Source organism: Trachymyrmex septentrionalis, unplaced genomic scaffold (genome assembly GCF_001594115.1).
Source record: "Trachymyrmex septentrionalis isolate Tsep2-gDNA-1 unplaced genomic scaffold, Tsep1.0 scaffold119, whole genome shotgun sequence".
Classification (NCBI taxonomy): domain Eukaryota; kingdom Metazoa; phylum Arthropoda; class Insecta; order Hymenoptera; family Formicidae; genus Trachymyrmex; species Trachymyrmex septentrionalis.
The window spans coordinates 998,373-1,022,784 of NW_017304320.1; the positions used below are offsets into that span (position 1 = coordinate 998,373).

At 33.0% G+C, this 24,412-nt stretch overlaps 3 protein-coding genes across 8 annotated transcripts; 2 read left to right on the forward strand and 1 right to left on the reverse strand.

Annotated features, from left to right (window-relative positions):
* Nucleotides 1-1,398: 1,398 nt before the first annotated feature.
* On the forward strand, nt 1,399-13,457 carry LOC108754714 (selenide, water dikinase). Of its 3 annotated transcripts, none has more exons than XM_018497247.1 (7): nt 1,399-2,034; nt 3,068-3,172; nt 3,767-4,028; nt 4,281-4,471; nt 4,987-5,231; nt 6,305-6,453; nt 12,975-13,457. In XM_018497247.1, exons 1-7 carry the CDS (start codon nt 1,749-1,751, stop codon nt 13,213-13,215), a joined length of 1,479 nt encoding a protein of 492 aa, XP_018352749.1. In that variant the 5' UTR covers nt 1,399-1,748; the 3' UTR covers nt 13,216-13,457. The 3 variants fall into 3 exon arrangements, with proteins under 3 accessions (XP_018352749.1, XP_018352740.1, XP_018352731.1); XM_018497238.1 differs by lacking the exon at nt 12,975-13,457 and adding an exon at nt 7,189-7,454 and having other exon boundaries at nt 1,749-2,034; XM_018497229.1 differs by lacking the exons at nt 1,399-2,034; nt 3,068-3,172; nt 3,767-4,028; ... (1 more) ...; nt 4,987-5,231; nt 6,305-6,453 and adding exons at nt 10,095-10,643; nt 11,098-11,570; nt 11,703-11,905; nt 12,037-12,176 and having other exon boundaries at nt 12,325-13,457.
* A 1,906-nt stretch (nt 13,458-15,363) lies between these two features.
* LOC108754544 lies at nt 15,364-19,099 on the reverse strand. Of its 3 annotated transcripts, none has more exons than XM_018496955.1 (6): nt 18,939-19,099; nt 18,741-18,848; nt 18,465-18,633; nt 17,793-18,276; nt 16,660-16,809; nt 15,364-16,344 (listed from the first exon to the last, which is right to left on the reverse strand). In XM_018496955.1, exons 4-6 carry the CDS (start codon nt 18,144-18,146, stop codon nt 16,051-16,053), a joined length of 798 nt encoding a protein of 265 aa, XP_018352457.1. In that variant the 5' UTR covers nt 18,147-18,276; nt 18,465-18,633; nt 18,741-18,848; nt 18,939-19,099; the 3' UTR covers nt 15,364-16,050. The 3 variants fall into 3 exon arrangements, with proteins under 3 accessions (XP_018352457.1, XP_018352466.1, XP_018352449.1); XM_018496964.1 differs by having other exon boundaries at nt 15,364-16,341; nt 18,465-18,638; XM_018496947.1 differs by having other exon boundaries at nt 18,465-18,638.
* Nucleotides 19,100-20,013: 914 nt separating this feature from the next.
* On the forward strand, nt 20,014-23,943 carry LOC108754531 (mRNA cap guanine-N7 methyltransferase). 2 transcript variants are annotated; one of them, XM_018496926.1, is made up of 8 exons: nt 20,014-20,302; nt 20,661-20,811; nt 21,310-21,514; nt 22,112-22,371; nt 22,469-22,650; nt 22,728-22,940; nt 23,326-23,534; nt 23,635-23,943. In XM_018496926.1, exons 1-8 carry the CDS (start codon nt 20,244-20,246, stop codon nt 23,712-23,714), a joined length of 1,359 nt encoding a protein of 452 aa, XP_018352428.1. In that variant the 5' UTR covers nt 20,014-20,243; the 3' UTR covers nt 23,715-23,943. The 2 variants fall into 2 exon arrangements, with proteins under 2 accessions (XP_018352428.1, XP_018352436.1); XM_018496934.1 differs by having other exon boundaries at nt 20,014-20,103.
* Nucleotides 23,944-24,412: the final 469 nt, after the last annotated feature.

Genomic DNA, 24,412 nt, shown 5'->3' on the forward strand with positions numbered 1-24,412 from the left:
AAGAAATAATGTAATAAATTAATTGTTACGTTTAGTTTTATTTTTTTCTTTAATAATATATATAATTTTGTAATCTCGAAACCTGAAAATATATAGAAAACTGAGACATATAGAAGAAAAATAATTCCTGATAGTATTTTTCTCAGCAGTTAAAAAACTACCGTAGCGTCATCATAGCAATTTCCGACAAATATACTATCGTTTCAGGAATTATTTTACACTTTTATATGATTTATCGGATGGTTTAGTTTACCGCATATTTTACAGTTTTCAGAATTACGAAATTAAAAAAAAACTAAAATAAAGCTGTACGTTATTATATATTGCATTTTCGTTATTTTATTATTTCTCGTCTTACTATATCAACGCAATGCTATAAATGCTTTAAAACACACATTCTTTGATTAGTCAATTCGTAAAATTCTTTCTTTTGCTTGATCAATCAAATGTTTCAGAGCATTTGTAGTGAGAATCTAGAAATGCATTAAGTCCAGATCTACAATAGATATCTTAGGCCTTCAGCTGTAAGAAATTGACCAATTACAGTCGAATGTAAGAAGAATAATCGATTGCGATTTGTTTATTTCTTATGGCTTAAGGCTTAAAGGGTATATCGACACAAACTTGCATAGCTGCATAAACGTATGCATAAAGAAAATTATCCATTCACATTTTACGTGTCTTTATAGGAGAAATGTGATAGGATAATTTTTTTATGCATATACGTTTATGCGGCTATGCAACACTTGTGTGGATATACGTTAAAAATTATAGATCCGGATTAAAAAATAAGGCAATAAGACTTAAGCAGCAGTGAATCAGCCAATCATAGTAGAGAACGTAAAAGTAGTTCTCTACTTTGATTGGTCGATTCTTACTGCTTTATATTTTTTTGACTCTTTGTCATACAACTATAAATATGGTGTAATATAATCAAACATGACCTAAAGATATAGCCAAATCTTAAAAATGTACCGATGAATAAATTATCTATTAATATAACAAAATAAGAGAGAATTAGGATTAAATTCAGTTTATGTAACTGTTAACATACGTCATAATCGATAAGTTCAACACAATATAACTACGCACTGCTATATTTGCCATAAAGGTTAAATTTGAGTTAACTTTATTATTACGATATAAATATTTCGGCCGGAAGGCGAACTCGGCCGGAGTCAAGTGTGTAGTCCGGCGAGACTGACAACTGTAAAGCGCGCAGCGCTTGAAAGTGATGAGCATTGGTAACATACTTCACTCGGCACGCTACGTCCCTGCGAGACGGCGGAGCAGGCGCATGCGCGAATTCGAAATTGGCCAATCAGCGGGCGCGGCCGATACCGTGGCGGTGGCACTGTGGGGGCTCGCTCGCGCCCTCGGTATCGCCGTGCCGGCGTTATCGCGTCCATTTTGTCTGCGAGTACGGTCCCGTGTAGTCGACGCCGGTGTGGAATAGTACAATTCCCATTTGCTGTGAGTTCGCGCGCGGGCCACGGGAGATCCAGTGGCTGTCCTTCGGCGGCGTTTGCGTTTCATCGATATCGTGCCGGAGCGTAAGACGAGGCGGTGAGAACACACCGGTGTGCGACAAGTTGCGCGCGCGCGTGAGAAAAAAGTACGAGGGATTACGAGGAATCGTGGGTCTTTTCCTCATCTTATTCGCAACGATTTCGACGCGGATCGCAAAGGCGTAAAAACCGACTTGTCCTCTCCTGATCTCCGCCTTGTAAACGATTCCGTTCGGCAAGATGGCGGAGCTGCAGGGCACCCCGGTGACACAGGACGCCCTGACCGTGGCGCAGCTTGAGCTTGAGGGGAATCCGAATGCCTTAGCGCTGCGCAGGCCATTTGATCCGGTGGCGCATGATCTCGATTCGTCCTTCCGCTTGACGCGATTCGCCGACCTGAAAGGATGAGGGTGTAAGGTCCCTCAGGAGGTTCTTGGTAAGCTCCTCGAGGGACTTCAGGCCGACGACGCGTCTGCACAGGACCATGAGCATGCCCACTTTATGCACATGGCGATTCCCCGCATCGGTAAGTGTGCGAACGAACGGACGAATGAATCGGCCACGAGCTGACCCCTCTGTTGCGACGCGCTTGCAAGCCGACATCTTTCATCACTTTTTATCATGTATATTTTCTCTCTGTCTCTCCCTCTCCTTCGCTGTTTTTCTCAATTCGAATTTTTGCGTAGAAAGGTTCCGTTCCGATATTCAATGTTAGTGCTAAAATTCTGCTTACGTCATGCCTGATAGTGAATATCGGAGTATAACCAAAAGAATCAGCATATATTTGGGAAGAATTTTTCCTTCTTGGACTTTCGGGAGCAATGTGACCGAATTTCATCCACGTGTATCTCCGAAAATTTGTAGTACGAAATGAAAAGTCAATTCGAGTTCTTGGAGATTTTTTCTGAATTTATTATGTGGGGCCTGAAAGCGTCGCAGGCAGCCCTGTAACATCGGACATGGCGACCATGTCGTCTCCCGCCCAATTTCTCGTGGCTGCTCGTAGCACCGGATGCGCAGATGTACGCAGATGTTCTCAACTACAATGTGTTTATTATTTTGTCGAGCGAATTTGCAATAACACATATTATTTCGAATTTTATTAAAGCATTTAAAGAAGTAAAGTACATTTAAAACATTATGCATTATTTAGTTACGATTTTTGAGGCTAATTTCTACAAACATTTTTTAAACACTTTTTAAGAAAATGAGCTTTTTTAATTTATATCATTTTTTCTTTTAATTTTTCAATCATTTATTCTTTGAAATTTTAATGCCTTTTTGTGTATAGCATTTAAATCTTTAATAAGCGTTTAATAAAAGGCATAATGTTTATAATTACATTTTAGAAAAATGTTTAATCTTTTTGCCATGTTGTCTTACATTTTGAATTCTTATTGTTTTTATGTGGAATATTTACATTCTAAAATGTTTAATAAAAACATGACATGTAACGGTATCTTTGTAAAACGAAGATAAGATTAAAAATATTTAAATTAAATGATTAGTGAACAATTGTGTTATTTTGCAATAGTACAATAAAGCATTATATTTTTCAGGTATTGGCATGGATGCCTCTGTGACGCCAGTGCGACATGGTGGGCTTAGCCTAGTGCAGACTACGGACTTCTTTTACCCACTAGTCGACGATCCTTATATGATGGGTAAGGATTACAGCACACCCCAAATGCATAAGCATAGTCAACATAAAACTTTTAACCATTGAACATGTTATGTAAATCAATATGACGACTTTATGCTGGATGGAAGAAAGAAGACATTGAGATGATAACAACACATGAAATGTTGTGAGATCAAGTCTTATTAAACATATAAATTCAGATGTTCCTGGTGAAAATGTTTTTATATAATTTTTTATAATTCTTATGTAAATTTCAGCATTTTTTAATAATTTTATTATTTTTCAGATTTTGTACAAATTAGAACTTTTCAGGAATGCCGAGAAAGCCTTCATACATGTGTAAATTCTGAAACATTTCTAAGATTTTTCTAGAATTTCTTTTTTATGAGATCTTATAAAATTTATAAAAGTAGATTTAAAGAATTTTTTTTTATAAATTATAACATTAAAAATCTTAAATATTTCAGAATTTACATATATAAAAAATTCTACGAAAAGATATGAGCTTTCTCAGTATTTTTTAAAAGTATCTTAATTCGTATAAAAATGCAGAAAAAATTTAATATAAATGTAATATGTCGATTCCGTCTTTATTGCTATTGGAGGTGTCTTCCAGGTAAAATCGCGTGCACCAATGTTCTCAGCGATCTATATGCGATGGGTGTCACGGACTGCGACAACATGTTGATGCTACTGGGTGTCAGCACAAAGATGACGGAGAAAGAGCGCGACGTCGTCGTACCGCTGATAATGAGAGGATTTAAGGATTCTGCTCTAGATGCAGGTACCACGGTAACGGGTGGCCAGACAGTGGTAAATCCATGGTGCACCATCGGTGGAGTTGCTACTACTGTTTGTCAACCAAATGAATATATCGTGTACGTAATAATTTAATTGTGACCAGTATCAAGTATTGGTATTGTGGGATTTAGCATTAATCTTTATGAGAATCTTTATGAGAATCTTATGGGAATTTATATTCCATTCTTGTTTCAAGGCCATCTTAAGTAATGTCTTAAAATGCTAATATATGTGTGATTTTGTGATTGATTTATGATAACTATGACTATTTAAAACGGTCTTGAATAAGTACAAAAGCTAACTATGAATACTAGTCAATGATTGTTCAGGCCAGATAACGCTGTAGTTGGGGATGTATTGGTCCTAACAAAACCTCTTGGCACACAAGTTGCCGTCAACGCGCATCAATGGCTTGATCAGCCCGACCGTTGGAACAGAATCAAACTTGTGGTGAGCGAGGAGGATGTTCGAAAAGGCTATCAACGTGCAATGGACAGTATGGCCAGGTTGAACAGAACAGGTACACATGCCACGTGATTAATGCTAATATAAATTACACAGGCTATTTCAAACTTAATTTTAATAACAAATTCTTCAACCAATTTGGAATTAAGATTTTCCTCACTGATAGTGTCGAGAAAAAACGGCGTTTATTTCAACTTTTAAAACTTAAGACTTTAGTACTAAAATTTCGTTAGAATATATGAGTAACTAATTAAATAATTTATTGTTTCTGAAATGAATTACAATTTATCTCGTACTTTACTCACGTATTTCCAACCCTTCAATTTTTTCTAAACCATGCATAGAATGAGAATCGGAATCGATTGTTTTTACACAGAGCTATGTACCATCTACTCTAATATGAAATTAATTGTGAATATAAATGTTATTTATCTAATGAAAATATTTAATGAATATTTATGTTAAAAAAGAATCAAATTTTTAATTTGTTAAAAAATGTTTCATCAAACTTGGTTAATAGAATCCTTCGTTAAATTAATTAAAATTAATCATGACCGTTTGATTTTCCAGCTGCTAGATTGATGCATAAGTATAATGCACATGGAGCCACAGATGTCACCGGTTTCGGTCTTCTAGGACATGCTCAAAATCTGGCAAAACATCAAAAGAATGAAGTTTCCTTTGTTATCCATAATCTGCCTGTTATTTCGAAAATGGCTGCAGTAGCAAAGGCGTGTGGAAACATGTTCCAGCTATTGCAGGGTCACTCTGCTGAAACTAGTGGCGGTCTGCTCATTTGCCTTCCTCGAGAACAGGTTATTAACTTATTCATTAAATCATATTACTGTTAAATATATCATATAACTGTTAAATTTATAAGCGTAGCGTCATTAGATACATTTAGGCTCAATTTCACAACTCACGGTTAATGCATAGGGCTGCCGCACACAAAATTTTTAACAGTAATCTTAAGATAAGATGTGAACTAAGCCGATGAGCCAATCAAGATACTGCTTTAGATCTATATATTCTAACGGAAATAGAAATAATAGTAAATTTATCCATAAGGCGAGTTTTTCAACCGGTTGAAATTCACCTAATTGTGAGTTCACCTAATTGACTGTTATTTTCATTTCCGTTAAATTACGTAGACCTAAAGCAATATTTTGATTGGCTTAAGTTTACGTCTTACGGTCATTGTTGCGGAATTTTGTGTGCGGCTGCCCTTAATCGAGATTCAATTTATTTCTCATCTCTTTCCAATTCTAGCATTAGAAAGAGATGAAGAATAAGTTAAACCTTGGTTAAGAGTTAATACATAAGTTGTAAAACTGGGCCTCAGGCGATCGAACAAATATTAATATAAGTTCTGTATAACACGCTTAAGGGCGTTTGTTATAATAAATGAAAAATATGATTTCCGATTAGTTCATTTTTTTCGCTTATATAGTAAAAAAATTTCGCTGAAATTATTTCACGTCTTGGAATGTTTTAGCGAAATTGCTGAAATTGAACTAAAATTTTTCTAAAATGCTGAAATTTTGCTGAAAAGTGTTCCAAAACGTGAAATAATTTTAGCGAAATTTTTCCATCAAGGATGTTTATCGCTTTCCCTGTCAATACAGTAGAATATCTTGTATTAGTGAGATGTTCTAAAGAATGGCAGGTAGAAAAATAGAAGAGTTTTAAATACTATTTATTGTTCGTATATATTTAGTCATTTAGCTCTTCTACAACTATACACTTATATTTATTATATATTAATTTGGATAGATAATTGAATCTTACAAAAGTCTTGCCTACGAATCTAATCGATAGATAGCAGTTAGATGTAATTTTTGAATATAAAGTTGATACGATTTTTTAGACTGTGAATTGTGTTTTGCAGGCTGCGGCGTATTGTAAAGACATCGAGAAACAAGAAGGATATCAAGCATGGATTATCGGCATCGTGGAAAAAGGCCTTCGTACAGCCAGAATAATCGACAAGCCACGAGTAATTGAAGTTCCGGCTAAGGAAAAGGATGGCGAGCTTTGGTAAAGAAAAAAGATCCAAGGGTGTCCCACATTTGTCTCCTCAATTATATATACATATATATATACGTGCATATATTTGGAAAATAGCACGCATACACTCTTAACAGCACTTTTATGTGCACTACAGTCACTACAGACTACAGACAACAAAAGTTCAATACTTATCTTTGTATTCTTCCACACACAAAATTTTGTTTTAAATAGTACTAAAATCTTGATTAAATTACAAAATTAGAAAGCCAAACTATTATGTGGATTGTAAGCCACCACAATAAGACGGCTCTTACGATTTAATAATCGATTTGTAGTTTTTGGCAAATAGCGAATCCCACATCGTGTTTTATTCTAAATGATTGTATCTTATAGAGAGAGTTCATTTTTTTTCTTGTTTTTTTTTTATTTTAATGGCTTGTAAAGCTAAACTGCAGATTTTAAAGAGGTTCAAAATCGATTCATCAACTTTTCTTGTACTAGCAAGATTAAGGATAAATTTAATATCTTTAAGATTAAGGTAGCACTAAGTTCTCAAATTAAGAAGCTTCAAAACCGCAACCCGGATAAATATTCAAATATGAATATATTATATATATATATATATATCGGGTTGCGAATTTGGATGTTAACGGTATTTGAAAGAGATATTAATCGCTGATAAATGCAGAGAATATACACGATATATTTTACCAGACGCAAAATACAAAATGGCTTGGTAACGTACGTTATTTTATGTAACAGGTGACAAAATAAAACTATAACAAGAACGCATATATAAAAAAGGATGACAATGATTTTTGCGAAGAAATCAGATATCTTAATAAGTAGTACATATGCAATAAAAGAGAGATGTTATCTAAAAGTTTTAAGTAGAGCACCATACACATACACAGACATAAAGTCTAAAGGACGAAGGCCTTCAAATTGTCTCCTATGCGTACGCTTTGAATAATTCAAAGAAGTTAAAAGCACAGGCCCTAACGTTGTATTACTTTTTCATATGAATAAAGTGCTACTTTGTCAATAAAATTATCTCGTTTTTTTTTTTTCAATAAAATTTTTCAATTTATATAAATCGTCTTGTGTTTTTTTTTCTGTTTTTTGTAATATAAAAAAATTTTCTTTTTTAAAATTATTTTGGCAGTATAAAGTTATACTCAGAATACATTATATTCAGAAAACACTGTGAGTGTTCAGTTGCTGCTTATGATTGGAATACCTTTAAATCCATACAATAAACCTAGAATATATCAATAGCAACAGCAAACGCTCATTAAATCGTTATTTTCGAAATGTAGTCAAGAGCTAAAAACACTGTGGGAAAGATGTACTTTTTTATTTAATAACAGATTAACATAAATATTGGTCTATCTTCGGTAAGCCTTTATGCTAGAAATCCGAGATCTCGAACAAAGAAAGAATTCATCAATCGCATGGGAGATGTGAACGAATTGTCCAAATACGATTTGCTAATTCTTTTTTTGTCCAAAGTTCCGAATCGTTTCTAATATCATAAATCTGTACTCATGGAATGCCGAGAAAGAGACGATTTTATTTATATTATTTATGTCACTAAATGAAAAACGTTCGATCGTATCGATGAAGACATTAGCTGGTCAGGGAGTGGTACTTTTTACAGCTAAAGCAGCGCGTTTGATTCCTACATGATCCAAGCTATTTCCTTTTGGCAAAATATTCACGTAGGACGATTCTCTTATTTTTGTAAATAATGCTTAAACTTATACTGAAAACACTGTCGAAAAGATACATAATCGTCGAGGACCATTAGCTCAGTTGGTCAGAGCATCGCAATACATTTGATTAATAAGGTGGACGTCGCGGGTTCGATTCTCTTCTGGTCTAAACTTTCTTTTTTGTAAAATGTACGTACATAGAATGAATATCATTTTTAGAAAAGTGGTAGTATTTCGTTTTATATAAAATGAATCGTAATAATATACTGATATGAGAAGAGAAATAAATTGTTTTATTTTGCGTAAAGGGTTAAGAAAAGTAACTTATAGGCCGATATTCGTTTTTGCTTCTTTTTTGTTTTAAGATGTTAATTAATGCGGCTCTCTTGACCAGTATTCATAGTCGATTCTTATACTTAAGGTTATTTTCAGTGTAATCTTATGTCATGACTAATCTCTCTCTCTCTCTCTCTCTCTCTCTCTCTCTCTCTCTCACACAGACAGTCGCGCACATTAGTAATTTAAGATATTACTTAAAACGATCTTAAAATAAGAAGCAATTATGAATATCGGCCTCTGATTAGTTTATGCTATCTAAGAATTGTACTTAAAACGGTCTAAAATATAAGATTTGACTATGATTACCGGCCATATAAATATGTGTTTTCGTGTACAGCAGTTGATGATAATAAGTATATGTAAATCTTTTGCCTTTATACTTACAATGTGCTGAATAAAGACGATCAATCTTGAAAAATCGCTTGGCCGAGGTAGATGAAAATCAGCTTCAGTTCGAATATTGGTCATCCGAAGTTTAATGGTTTCAAGATTACTCGGTAATTATAATTAAAAAAAAAAATTTATTTTTATTTTTTATAAATAATTGTTTTTATTTAAACAAATTTTTAAAAATTATTATGAAATATTTTTAATTATTCAACTTTTATTCAGAACATTTTTTTCTATCTCTTACAGTTCGATGGTATTCGCTTTGAAACGAAAAAAAATTAAGATTTTCTTCAAACGACTATTATACTCCCTAAATGCAGCGATTGAGTATTTATTAAATAATGGCTGAATAAATATTTAGCAGAAAAAGCAGCAACTGCTTTGCAATTGTTTTTAAATTCTTCAATATAATTGATTTATACACTTAAATCCATAAGGAACCAATGGCAAAAATCACTCGTTTCGAAAGAATTTTACAACATTTTGTAAAACTGCTTTCTTGGAGTCAATATATTCGCCTTATTTTTTGTCTAGAATACATATTCAAAGCTTGATGGAATTAGACATCGTACGTGCGCAATACAACAATTTGTCTAATTATACCGTGATTTCAAAGCTCATCAAAATCGGAAGGGAACTTCCATAAGTTTCCTTATTAAGGATTATTTAAGTATTCTATTAATAATTTAATTATTTCATAATCTGCATTAACCAATCACAGTCGAATAAGAGGAGAATAATTGACTATGATTGGTCAATTCTTACAGATTACGGCATAAGTAAACAGATTATGGCCAATATAAGTCAATATAAATGATCCTTTAGACTCATCCTCGTGAAAATTTTGCTTATAATTTTTATACGAATTGGAACATTTTTCAGAAATACTCCGAAATATTTGAAAAATTTACATCTTTTCTCCGAATTTTTCAAGTGAATTCTGAAATTTCTCATTTCACAATTTTAAAAAAATATTTAAAATTTTTTAGATTTTAAAATATTTCATCAAAAATTATACTTACAAAAAAATCATAAAAATCTTACGATATTTTATAACATATATGAAAAATTCTGAGAAAAGATGTAGATTTCCTGAGAAATGTTCCAATTCATATAAAAAAATGTGAGGAAGTTATAAAATTATATAGAAATTCTGAAAAATTATATGAAAAATTCTGAGAAAAAATTTTCACTAGGACAGTGAAATTGATCTCTCCTCGATGCGTGTGACGTCACAACGAGGCATGTAAAATGCAAATTGCCTCTCGAATGTTGTGGCGTTCTCGCAGAACGTTTTCAACACGTGCGCAAACGCAGTCGCGCGTCCGTACAAAAGGAAAAAAAAAAAGAGGTGGCCATAACCTGTTCATATTGGCGACATGATATCGATATCCGGAAACCGGGAACGCTTTATCACCACCTGGCAAAATGGGAGCTTATCGAGTTATCTTTCCCATTTGTACGCGCTGACTAATCGATCGTTCTGATACGTACGGTGTATGTAACACCGTTCATCTTTTTCTCCCGTAAATGTCTATAATCTCGTGACGGCCGCGCGATTGTGTATTTTCCTTGCCGAGAGTGGAATTTCCGTTCGTTCTGCTTCGAAGGAGTGATGGTACCTATGATACAAATGCACTTGACGAAAAATTGAGGAGCATGATCTGGGCTACCTGTTGAAGACTGAAGTAATGTAATCTTATCGTTGACATGATTCGCTCGGTCCTGAGAGAGACTTGGGAACATCAAGATTTTTATCCATGTCTATTTTAGGTAAACTTGAATAAATTATAAACTTTTTAAATATATCCTCTTTTCTCTGTCACTGCATTATTCTTTAATATTAAATAAATTACAGTGTTAAATTAACGGTCTTTTTCATTTAGTCTGTATTTTTTCATATCGCTCATTTGTTACGCAATGGTAATAAACAAAGTTTTCCAGAAAGTGGTGTTTTAACTCATTAAAATTTTATAATGTTAATTTTATAATATAATTTTTATGCAGTGACTTGATTGTAGAGGATTTAAAATTTTTTCTTTTTTCCCTGTTTTTATTTTTTTTCTACAAGCATCATAATTCTGGAATTATGTCTTTGTTGTAGTAATAAACAATATATTGTTTATAAATCTTTCATTATTCATAAATTGTTTTATCAAGTTAGATTAAATAATAACACATCCTTATGCCTTATTTTCTTTTACTGATTGTATTCTTTCTTTTGTAGGACAACGGAAAAACTTGATCAATATTTATTAAAAGAACATATGTGATATGTATAGAAATATGACACAGACTTGTTAGCTCTAAGAAAATGGCAAAAGAGATATATTCTGTAAATACTGTGGCAAATACACTTTGCCGCAGAAAATCTACACATTATATGAAAATCCCACTGAAGTCGACTGAGCAGATATATTTAATATTCCTCATACCGACTTTAATCAATTGCTTCGTATATATTATTCATTTTGCTGCGGACTTGGTGGTAGCTATTCAACACTTTAAGGAGGAAAACCCACTATGGGGGATATGCACCGTTGCAATTATCTATTTACCGGCACTCATGTACTTTATACTGACAGTTTCGAGGCCCGATTGGTGGATGACGGAAGATGATAAAATATCGAAAGGAATTGTAGGCTGGTTCGCCCTTCAAATGTGTCAGTTCATAGGATTCGTGTTCTTCGTATTATATAGGTATTGTTTATTTTCCATCATTATTTGCTTTAATTAAAAATTATTATAATTTACTTATATATTTTATTTACTTCACATGGAGTTTAAATAGTAATAAACGGTCGTGTGTACAAAATTCATACATTTTTACAGATTTGCTGGACTCATTGTGCTATCCGTGGATGCTATAAATTTATCCGGAGACGAGAGACTCAAGACGTTAAATATCGCTGCAGTACCTGCGGCCATCGAATTGTACTTCTTCCTGCAGGCATGGTTTCAAGCCGCTCCGCAGGCAGTCTTTCAGACGCATCTTCTCTTCAGAGAGAGCTCTGTGCCCCGCAGTTATCAATCAAGTACAATAGAAAATTATTTTTTTAATATTTCTTCTTTATATTCAAGAAGTAATATATTTTTATAATGTATGTATGTGATATGCTGTAATATAACTTATTACTTTAGACAATAATGACACAATGTTTTACAGTAACGGTACAGGTGCTCTGCATTATTATGTCCATTATAATAGTGGCCATAAAGACAGCTTCTTTTCAAAGATTTGAGAGCCAGCGTGTAAATGGCAGGAAATTACCATGGGCAATGTGGTTGAAGAAATATTGCATTCAGGTATCTGATTCAACTTAACAATTATTATAAAAATATTTCACACACAAGCAATTTCAATCATACGATTGTACGAATTATACGTTTATTTGATATTACTTAGAAAAAATATATCTTGGAATATATAACAAGTATAATCAATGTTAATTAGGAAATTAATAATATCGAGGAAAAGGTGCCACTACAAACGTTACCTTTACCTGCAAAGAAGCAAGAAGACACGGTGAATGCTCCAGTCAAATCAACGGCGCCGGAAGAAAATACGGTGACCGAGAACGAGCAAGAGCACCAGATACAATCGCAAGCGGCTTTGCTGGACCGTCAGATCTCCATGACTCCACCGTTACCACCGAAAAACGCACACGTGACACCGCCACCGACACCTCTTCGCGGCATAACGACGGTCACACCGCTCCCAGTGCCGGACATACCGGCGCCACCACGTCCAGATTCTGTTTACACCGAGGAAGAGGCGACAAAGGCAGCGACTATCGAGTCGGACCAAAGACTGGCAGATAGCAGCGAGCGGAGCTTGAAAGTTCCTAAACGAAAGTATTCCAAGAAGGGTCTCGAGGAGGACGATCCAATGGGAAAGTTCCTGTCCTTCCTCTGGTGGTTCTTCTTCATCCTGGCGCGCGTTTTTTCCATCGCTGTGGCCTACGAGTTCTATCCGTTGGCCGTGGTGACAATGATATGCGTGCACTACGTTATCATGTTGGCCTACCTGTTTTACTACTCCAAGTATTACGACATTATCACGCTCGTCGTCAACCTCTGGCTCGGCCTGGTTTATATATTCAGCCTGATCGAGTATCGGATCAAATTCAAATATGCCGACTGGTGCACGCTGCCGTACTATGTGTTCGTGATCGTGCAGAACGTGGCGTTCACATTCGCGTGGTATATGAACGCCGACTGGAACGGATTCTGGTACATTTACATATTCTGGGTGATCCTTGGCAGCATGATGCTCTGCATCCTCTCATCCGCGGTATATTACGTAATGTTCAAGCCAAAGAAACGCAGAGTTTACAGCAGCTGACGATCGTTGGAGGCACTGTCCTTCAGATAAGTCTTCTGATTGTGAAAATCGTACTTCCGCTTTTTTAGTTCCGTAACAAGGCGTGTAAATAAACTGTAGATATACATTTAACAGATTAATTGAAAGTTTCAGAAGAGACAAAAATCTTCTAGGCATTGGCGGCTTTCTATACTTTATTCACACCTTATAGATGTTTTTTCGATTTTCGATAAAGCTTTAGACCTCTCGGTGTTCAGACATTTCGAAAATGTTTTATACAAAAGTATATTAAATTATATATCATTTATTAAATCTATATATAGCTATTGCTATATATTACAATTGACTGTCTTATGCTAATCATAGAATATATAATATGATTAGTATAGAAAAAATTTGTAGACGTAATTATCCTTAGATTGGTGCAAAAATTTCCTGTACTTGCCAAATAGACTTATTGTTAGACACGCTATTGCGTACAGAGAGTTCGAATTGATTTATTAACTTTCAGAAGAGACGAGAGGATTTATTTGTTTTAATATTATAGGTTTTTGGATAAAATTTATTATAATTTTATTTCTTGTCTGAAAATATAACATTATTTTAACGCCACTATACCCACAGAACAAAATATATAATAGATATCCAGTGGATATCCATGTATTTATATGTTCATATCAGTGGATAATTTAGATATCTAAGCTATATAAAATATTATTTATGTCTGTCGAGTAACCAGCGTGTGGATATCTGCTGGATGTTGACATGTTATCCACATTATATCCATAAAGTAAGTATCAATGTATCCATAATCTGAACAATATATATATATATATATATATATATACATACATACATACATACATACATATATGTGCAAAAGATATCTGTAATAAAGATCTACTAGATATGACATGGATGTTAGTGGACATCGGCTTAGATGTCCTATTCATGAGATCTTGAGTCGCGCACATTTGCATATGTAGAGTATGTCTAATGTTTATTAGATGTTCATGGAAATCTAATACCAATCGAGAATATCAAATGGATATCTAAGTTATTATGTTTTGTATGGAGTGCATTCCACACTTGATTAATTAAAAATTAATTAAAGTAGTCACCTTACATTTTCCTCATCTAAGAAAATTCTTTGGTGCTTTTCAAAAAATGTATAATCTTATTTTTAAAAAATATTTCCAAAAAACTGATAAACTTTTTGTACCAATCTAATATTTTAGGCAGCATGTTTCATTATTTGACAATTTTACATTACGCGGAAATATTTACAGTATTGTACATTTACATATATAATTACAGTCAAAGTGTTAATTTAGTAAATATACACATGTATACATGTAGTCAATATATATATTTATATATATACATCCCAGTAAATGATTAAAATTTTTTTAATGCGTATTTTAAATCCATGAAAATGAATGGATTGAAATGAATCCGAGCTGACACTAGTTTAATATTCGGAAAAAAAAAAATACCATATTTATATAAGGGTTATAAATTTTATTCCTAAGATATTTATAATAATTATATCTGAAAATAACTACTTCAAATTAATATTAAAAAATGCACCTTAATGGGATTCGAACCTGGCACCTCTGGATTATGAATCTTCTACTTTACCCGCTATATCACTTCTTCAATTAGTAAATGTATTATTCATTCTCTCTGCCTTTTTAAAGAAAAAGAGACAGAGACAAAGAGAGTTTTAAGCTTTGCTTAAAATCAAAGTAACGTTGGTGCAATCGAGCTTAACATTAATGAATCTGTATTTCTGAAAATTTGAATCCATTTTAAATCATTTTCATTTACTGGAATACTAATTTGATAAATAAATGTATTTACAAGCAATGAAATTTACCTTTACTAAATAAATGCATATATTTTCACACATAATTTAGTAAAAGTATGTAGAATAAAAAATGCATCAATTTGAATTGAATACTTTTGTCAGTAAAAATATTCATACACACGTAATCTTAGCATGTAGTGTGCATACCAGCAGATATTTTTAAACTTTCATATTTTTGCTAAAATCTTACATTTATATAATATAAATGCATATAGGTATATACATTTATTAAATTTTACGCTTTGACTGTGATGTATATATATATATATATATATAAAAGAGCGTTCAATGTACGCTTGTATGTATATCGCTCTGAAATCATTATGAGTGGGGAAGTCAAGGAAAAGGCAAAATCCTGTTTTAATAGGGATTGCAGTTCCCCGTGAGTCGTATTGATCTGAGAGAAGGAAATTGCGTTGAACTAATGCACCGGTTTACCTGGAGTCATGGAATGTCTGGCCGCTGAAGTTTTGAAGTTGGCTGGCTACGCCGCTCATGACAACAAGACTAGGATCCTGCGTCACTTGCAACTCGCCATCCGTAATGACGAGGAGTTGAATAAGCTGTTGTCTGAAGTAATTGCCTAAAGTGGTGTTTTGTCGAACATCCAGGCTGTATTGCTACCCAAGAAGGAGGCTTAATCCTAATCTGATACAAATTTATCGGAATAATTAGACTTTTCGTTTTCGTCTGAAAATCCAAATATAATGATCTCGGGACGATCACGTAGAAGATTACAAGATATATCACAAAAGTATAAAGTATTCGTCTTTCAATAAGGCTATAATCGCTAATATTAACGAAAGTCCATTCATTCACAAGCGCGCAATCTTTACGCACACATACATACCAACATGCGCGTTATATAATTAATCAGATAACTGTATTAATCACATATCACGTCGCTTTTCGCCAAATCGAATTCTTTCGCGATATTTACTAGAAGATATATAATATCGACTCCCAGGTCGTTGTACATTTTATTCTCACACGTGAATACTCGAATCTCTGTGAAGATTACCGAGCTGAGCCTCAAATAAAATGTCGTTCAACAATTTCTCAGCTATTATTCTTTGGTCCAGTCTCATATTCCTGAGCTTGGCGGCAACGTTGCGACCGATTGCATCGTACTCGTCCTCCATTATAAATGAATTATTATGTGATATTCTTAGGGATGGATCCGCCGATTCCGACTCGTCAGATCCCCGGATTAACGATGTGTCGTTCCAATCCGCATGTTGTTCGTAAGATTCGTTCTTTTCGGCTGTACATTCCTCCTGCTTGTAGATACATTAAATTAATTACAATGTAACAAAGAGAAGAAAACTCTTTGATGCAAAATCGAGATAGATAAGAGAAAGGCCAAGCGCAATTAATTTAAACGTTTAAGAAATATAAATATATTATATATGTTTAAAATAAATAATTTTCATCTGTCGTATATTTAAGTATACCTTCAGATATATTTCTACCTAAAATTAATTTTTTAATAATTAATTACTAATCCTCTTTTCTAATATAGTAACTTATTATTTTTTAATTTTTTTAGGATGGCAAGATCGAGTTGAATTACATGGCAAAAATTAAGTGCTTACCGTTTTACAGCGCTTCTTATTTTGTATCGCTGCACGTTTTCCCGGCACTATTTCGGAGCATTTATCAGGTAACGTTGAGTTGACATATATCGCGGGTTTCCTCTGACTAGATTTGCACCTTATTTTGGACATCAAAGAGGGATGCAATCGCTGCAAAAGTAAGGCTGTTACGAAAATAGATTTCTCTATCTAAAAACAAATTGTAATCTATAATGCTAAAAGAAAGCTCAACCTGAGAGAGACTTTAAGTATAGTTACTGACGTTATAATTAATTCACTGCCGGCAATGTTGAATTTTATTTTTTTATCGTAAATTCTAACAGACAAATTTAAATTTATAAAAAATAAGTAAAGTATGATTAATTTCTGTGATAGTAAAGACTTATTTTAAGAATTTCTTTAAATTTTTGTACAGTCCAAACTATATAAAAAATCTGTACTGAAGTTCGAAGATCCAGATAGTGGATGAAGTATCACATTGTCGACGAATGATTAATTGTACAATTGTAAGTATCGGCTGAAGTAATAAATAAAATTAAATAAATAATAAAATTATCGTCAAAATAATAAATAAAATTAAACAAAGAAACTGTTATTAATCATTCGAAATTGATTTGATTGTTCTTGAAATATGCTAAGCACAAAATATAAGAAATCCGTATTTTTTTATATTTCTCCATCTCAGATTTAAGGGATGAAACAATCCTTTAAAGTTATAATGCTTATAGTCAATTATCAGCAAAACGGTAAGATGTATAGAAAAATATTTTAGACAAAATATTTATGGTTTTTTGGTTATATACTATAACTGTGTATTTATATTTTTCAAAAATTTAATGTATTAAAAATACCTCCCCATTAAACTTTAAGAGATTGTTTCACCTCTTAAATCTGAGATTGGATCCATATAAAAATATATCTCAGATTTTTTTTAACAACATATTTCAAGAAGAATCGAATCTAGATAGGTATAACAATCCCTTGTAAGAGTAAGAAATAAAAAAAACACCAATAATCGGTGCTTAGGCTTTCACTGGCCCCTCTCATCTTCATAGTTTTACATCAAGAAGCCTCTTTTTCATCTTGTCAATCTGCATAGACAATTCTATCAAAGTATCTAATAATTTGTTTACCTTTACATGACTGAGAAAATTCCCAGTGGACTTCAGATTGCCGTTGAGCAATTTCATGCACTGCTGACAACGTACCGTAACGTTAGTGTCTTCCACCCTGATCACCTGGAAGTACTCTCCATCCAATAAAGCAGGCAATCGAATAGTTGCTTTCTGTTGGATATTCGCCTCAATCTGCGTCACTTGATGCATCTGCTCCGTCTGTTGCTGTTGCAACGTTAACGTATCATGATTCTCTCTATTCCGTACTTCTATTTCTTCCTTAGGCGCATGATTGTTCACAGTTTGAACAATGTCACACTGATAATTTGCTGCGGTAACCATAGACTCGTCATATGCCTCGAACGTTTCCATTTTGTTCTTGTAATCCTGTGTGGAACTTTCTATAACAACGGATTGTGTATCCAAGTCTCTACTCTACAAGGCAGACGGTGTATACAAACAAAGATCCTACTCCGTCTGAATCTTGTACAGCCAGTATAAGCTGGAAAAGAGTAAAATTTTACTACGGACTTGAAACAAATTAAACGTCGCGGTGATATTATTTATCCTTTGAGTTTTATTGAATTTTAGATAAGCTGGTCAGATAAGAACGTCACGCAGGGCAAATCTAGATCAGATAATAGATGAGAACGTGTGCGTTAGGTGATTAAACATCGCGTAGATACCAACCTTGTCGATCAAGGCTGCACCCGGTTACGTTCGTACATCGCTAGGAACAGGATGTCCAAGTAGGAAACTGTGAATGCTCCATATGCATCTCTGTTGTCCGTAAACACGTAAGCAAACAATAATTGCTTCCGATAATTTTTTAATCTTTCCTACTGTCCGTGTGTGGTGGCTATACTGAAGTAAACAAAGCATTCCGTCAATCCCGTTGTTACATATCAGTTTACAATATATAATAGATCAATGGATTTAATATACAGTTATAAATAATTATCGTACCATTTTTTTATATTTCAATGATAAATTCGTAGATATCCAATGTTCCAATCGACGCGCGTAACCGGTGAAATAATCCTGCTCAGGGAAGGTTGATACTTCATTCACGTTCTAAATGTGAGAATCGCACAGATCATTATTGATTGAGTTAATTAAGCAAAGATCTCGTTCAATTAATTTATATGCAGTTAAATAACTCACAATAAAGCGACGGGAAAATTATAAAATCGCCGTACACTTTTAACCTGCATGTTACTACCAGTAAATCAACACGTTTTGTTGAAGTTGGTTGCAGTTAGTTGGAGTTGGCGATACTGAGGAATGAAGATGTCAGCTTGTTTCTTGCTTGATGGATGGACAGGGATGTAATACGTGCATATACAATAGATTTTTTCCTTTCACATTGAAGAAAAAAAGAGAAACGATAAACTGTAAGAAATAACGTTATTTAACACAGAATATACATGTATTTTATAAAGATTATTGATTTTATAAAAAAGAAAAAATATAAATATAAATTTTACAATGTAAAATCGATGTTTCGTCATATTTTATAAACTTGTCTTATTTTAAATAAAATTTCACTTAACTTTTAGTTATTAACTTGTATATAATTATTAATTTTATTTACATTTATTTTGAACACGAAATTCACTCATTTAATTTAAAATATTGTGAAAATAACTTTAACCTGATGAAAATTTTTCTCATAATTTTTATACGAATTGAAACATTTTTCAGAAATACTCAGAAATATTCGGAAAATTTACATCTTCTCTCAGAATTTTTCATACAAGTGAATTCTAAAACATTCTGAAATTTCTCATCCCATAATTTTTAAAAAATATTTTTTAATTTTTTAGATTTTATAACATTTCATCAGAAATTATACTTACAAAAAAATTATAAAAATCTTACGATATTTTATAATTAATATATATGAAAAATTCTGAGAAAAGATGTAGATTTCTTGAGAAATGTTCCAATTCATATAAAAAAAGAGAGAAAATTATAAAATTATAGAGAAATTCTGAAAAATTATCTGAAAAATTCTGAGAAAAATTTTCACTAGACATTACAGCTATTTAATAACAATTAAATAAGTTGCGTTGTTTCATTAATAGAGATTAGTATTCATTTTCGTATAAAATTTTAATAAATACTAAGAGGCATTAATTTTTTTGGCGTTTTTAATCTCTCTTTTTATGGATCTGACCGATGCTTTAAATTTCAGCAAGATGCATACGCCACTGGGCGTCACCTGATGCACGCGCTGTGGCGCATGCGTGAAAAATCCCTCCGTTGGCGTCACTGCGACGCTTTTCGTGGCGTATTTTGCGGCATTTACAGCCAACGTCGGTATGAGGTGAGATTCGCTCGCGTTCCTGAATGTGGCATGTACAGTGATGAACCAGTAGCAGTCCTCGCATTTCGAATAGTCTGAACAACTTCCCACGTTGTAACCCGCATCCTTTTACTCGCAATTTGTATCGCCGCGCCGTCGACATGTCGGCACTTGCCGCGGAGAATAAAACGGAGTACGAGGAAAAGGAGCAGCACACGAGGTATTTCTCGTCCTCGCGCTTTAGCGCGATGTAGCGCTAAATATAGCAGTAGTACATTTTCCTTTCGTTCGAATTAAGTATTTCTGAATCCTTACAACATTAAGTTTAATCGGCTCTCAATGTCTTCTTTGTACTTTTTTTGTAGAAATAAAATGCCTGTTCTAATTTTATAAAGTCATTCACGAACGTATATCTATAGTCTTAAACTATAGTCTTATTTATAGACTTGAACTTTCACTTCAGGATTTTATGAAAATATCAATTAATCACTTAATTTTATCATACAATGTACAATCAGTTTCATTTTGAATAATATTTTGGATAATATAAAGCTAAAAAAATGAATTGTAATTTCCAGCGAGACAGAAACGTCCTCTGCCACTTCAGCAAAGTCAGAGACAAGTAAGGATACAAATGTAGAGAACCCTCAAAGTAGGAAACACAAGCGGTCGCCAGATCGCGAACGGCCGTCCAAAGTAGCAAAGCACGAAGAAGATGCCTCATCTGCTGTACGTGTTTTAACCATATATATATATATATATATATACTACTTTGATTGCAAAAAGCAGTGTTTATTAGATCATATATTCAAGGCGTCTTAAATCTGATCACATAGGTATTCTTAAAAGTCCAGAACCGATCCTAAAATCTATTAATATAGTTATTGATACTGTAAAATCTACTTAATTCATTTTGAAAAGATATGAATTTCAAGGAAATGATATAACTTGTATAAAAATAAATGAATACTTTATTTTAATATGCAAAAAAATATTATTCTGTTGCAAAGAAAAGTGATTACTCCATTTATTTTTTCTTTTAAATAACAGTTATTTTTAACAAAGAATACTTTCTGATAATAATCTTAAAATATACTTTAATAAATTCTAGAAAAATTCTGTATTATGTAGAACTCAAAACGTCTTGAGATTATACTTAAGGTAATCTTAAATGTAAGATTGAAGTATGAATATTATTAATTAGTGCTAATATATTTTCTGTTGCAGAGTACAAACGTTCCCTCAGATTTAACGACATCCGGAAGTAACGAAAAAAATAAGGATGCAACTGATGCAAACAGGAGTCTTGACAATACAGTTTTGGTAGCCGACCATTACAATGCGCTCGAGGAAAAGGGTCTCTCACAGAGAAATCAAAGTCGCATTGTATATATGAGGAATTTTAATAACTGGATTAAAAGCATGCTTATAAGTAAGTATTGATTTTTAGTTGCTGTCTAAATGATGTCACAACATAATAATGAGAAAAGGACGTCAATAAGATTCAATATCTAATTGCATTCTTTCAGATACATGATTCTAATTCTTTTTAATTATTGATTGATATTAATTAGCAGTATTTATTACAATTTAAACTGTTGAGCTCTTATTGCATTTTTAATTTTAAAAAGTATCATAATTATGTTGCCAAATTATTTTGGATTTTTATATTTATAATTTTAGATGCCCTTGTTTAATAGAGCGGAATTATAATAGCTTAAAATTTCTTGTAACGTGTGTGAGGTAATAGAATCGGGAATCGAATCCCAATCTTTTGTTTGATAGATAATTACTATTAAGCTATCCAATATCTTAGAATTAATCATATAATTATAATTATAAATATAATTATAAAGTTTGAAAGTTTAAAAATAAGTATTTGATTTAATTTAGGCTATTTTTAATGATTTGAGAAAAAATTGAATTTTGACTTAAAACTTATTACTGGTCTTGTTATTGTGATTTTATGTTAATTTATTTGAATGGTCAATTATTCTTGCAATAAGTTTATCCTCATATTATTTATCAGATGAATACGTAGTCAAAGTAAGACAAGGCAAAAGTTTCGGCACTTCACTTAGAGTTCTGGACATGTGCTGTGGTAAGGGCGGAGACCTTCTCAAGTGGAAAAAGGCAAATATTTCACATTTGATTTGCGCGGATATAGCGCAAGTGTCGCTTGAACAGTGTCAACAACGGTACAATGACATGGTGAATAAGAAAGGTTCCAAGGACAGAGGTTTTGCTCCTATTTTCAGCGCAGAGTTTATAACAGCTGATTGTACAAAGGTGGAGGATACCTATTTCATTTTTAAATGCTATACAAAAATTCCATCTGCAAGAAACGCACTTGTCAATGGAATTTTGTTAATCAGGAATGTTACAGGTTCGTTTGAGGGAGAAATTCACGGATCCCAGTATACAGCTGGACTTCGTTAGCTGCCAGTTCGCTTTCCACTACAGTTTTGAATCTCTATCACAGGCGGAATGCATGATTCGGAACGCCAGTGAGAGTCTTAAGCCCGGTGGTTATTTCATCGGATCCATTCCAGACGCTTACGATTTAGTGTGCGTTCTCTTCCTTTTCTACTTTCATATTTCTCTCTAATAGATAGCAGACGCTCATCTTCTTTTTGGCAACGCAGTTCTAGATGGCAAAATTGCGACGGTCACAAGTTCGGCAACGACGTGTACAACGTTGAATTTTTAAGCGAGGACAAAATTAAACCGCCGTTCTTCGGCGCAAAGTACAATTTTCATCTGGACGGTGTGGTCGATTGCCCGGAATTTCTGGTGCACCTGCCCACTTTGTGCAAGTTGGCTCTGAAATACGGTCTTGAATTAGTGGCGTTTGAAAGGTAAGAGAAAAAGCACATCGACTTAAATCTATTATTAATCGTTATTTTAGCAAATAATTATTATAAAAAGCTATTGCATGTATTATATTAATTTAATCCTAATCGATATTCGCAGGTCTAGTGGACATTTCTTTCAACTACAGTGTGAAAAATTATTTATTACGAATGTTTTTCATAATCTTAGATAATATTAAGTTATATAATCCTATTTCTCGGATTTTGACCTTTAAAATGAAAAAAAAAATTATAAGCAAAAATAAATTATGTTAATTTTAAATAAAGATACATTAACGAAGGTACACTGGATCCACGAATATCAGAAATAGATGTTAATATCTCAAGACATTTTTTTTAGTTAAAATCTCAAAAATCTTTTTATATTCAGGTTTGAAGATTTCTATGAGCGTTTCAAAAACGAGGGTAGATCTCTTTTAGGAAATATGCAGGCACTAGAAACTTATCCGCCGTATCATGAAGCGCCTCTACTTGGCGATCCAGAGCGAGACTATCATCATGCTATTGAATATATGCAGAATCTGCCGGCGAATCATCGTAAAATTGGCACTCTTTCACAATCGGAATGGGAAGTTACTTGTGAGTACAAGAATTCTACTTAAAGATAAAGAAAATTTGAAAATATGAATAAAATGTTAAAATTCTGAACAAATCCAATTTACTAAATGAATCTTTACAGCATTATATGCAGTATTTTCGTTTCGAAAAATGAAGACGATTTGGAACAGCGAAGGAAAGCCGGAGTATATTAAGTTATAAAGTTTCGTAAGATAAAGAAAAACATGAAAACTGAAGCAAGAAACGATTTACTGATGCTGCTGATTTTATATTGTACAAACAATTTTATTTGTTACTGTAATGTAACTTATGATAGGACGATATCATCCGTGTGATATCAGTAGAGTTGTAGTTACGTTTATAGAGCTGACAATCATGTAAAAAGTGCTAAAAAAGCTTAACCCTTTAATGCTACTTTTGGTATGGCGTATCAGACTTTTTAAAAAAAAAAAAATGCTCTTTTGAAACTTCTGTTTACTTTATTACTTATAACTTTTTTTACTAATTAAGACGTTTGATACCATTGTATTTCTTAATATTTGTCATTTCGGTTGAAAAAAATTTATTATAATATGTTTATAATTTTGTAAAAGTTATAAACAATCAAAGTTGGATTGAATGTTGCACTAATAACAACGTCACAGGTATAGTAAAACATATAACATATAACATTGAAGGGTTAATCATTAGAAAACAATTTTTTTTTTCATCGTTACTGAAATTCTATTCTTTCAACCGACCGAGTCACAAAAAATTTTTTAGTATAACACGAATAATTTAGACGTCAGGAAATATAAGATCCTGAATACAGTAATGTTAATTTCCTAATTGAGTGGATTATAGATAATCAGCTCGCAACACGGAAAATAAATCATGTATTTCAAATTAAGAATTATATT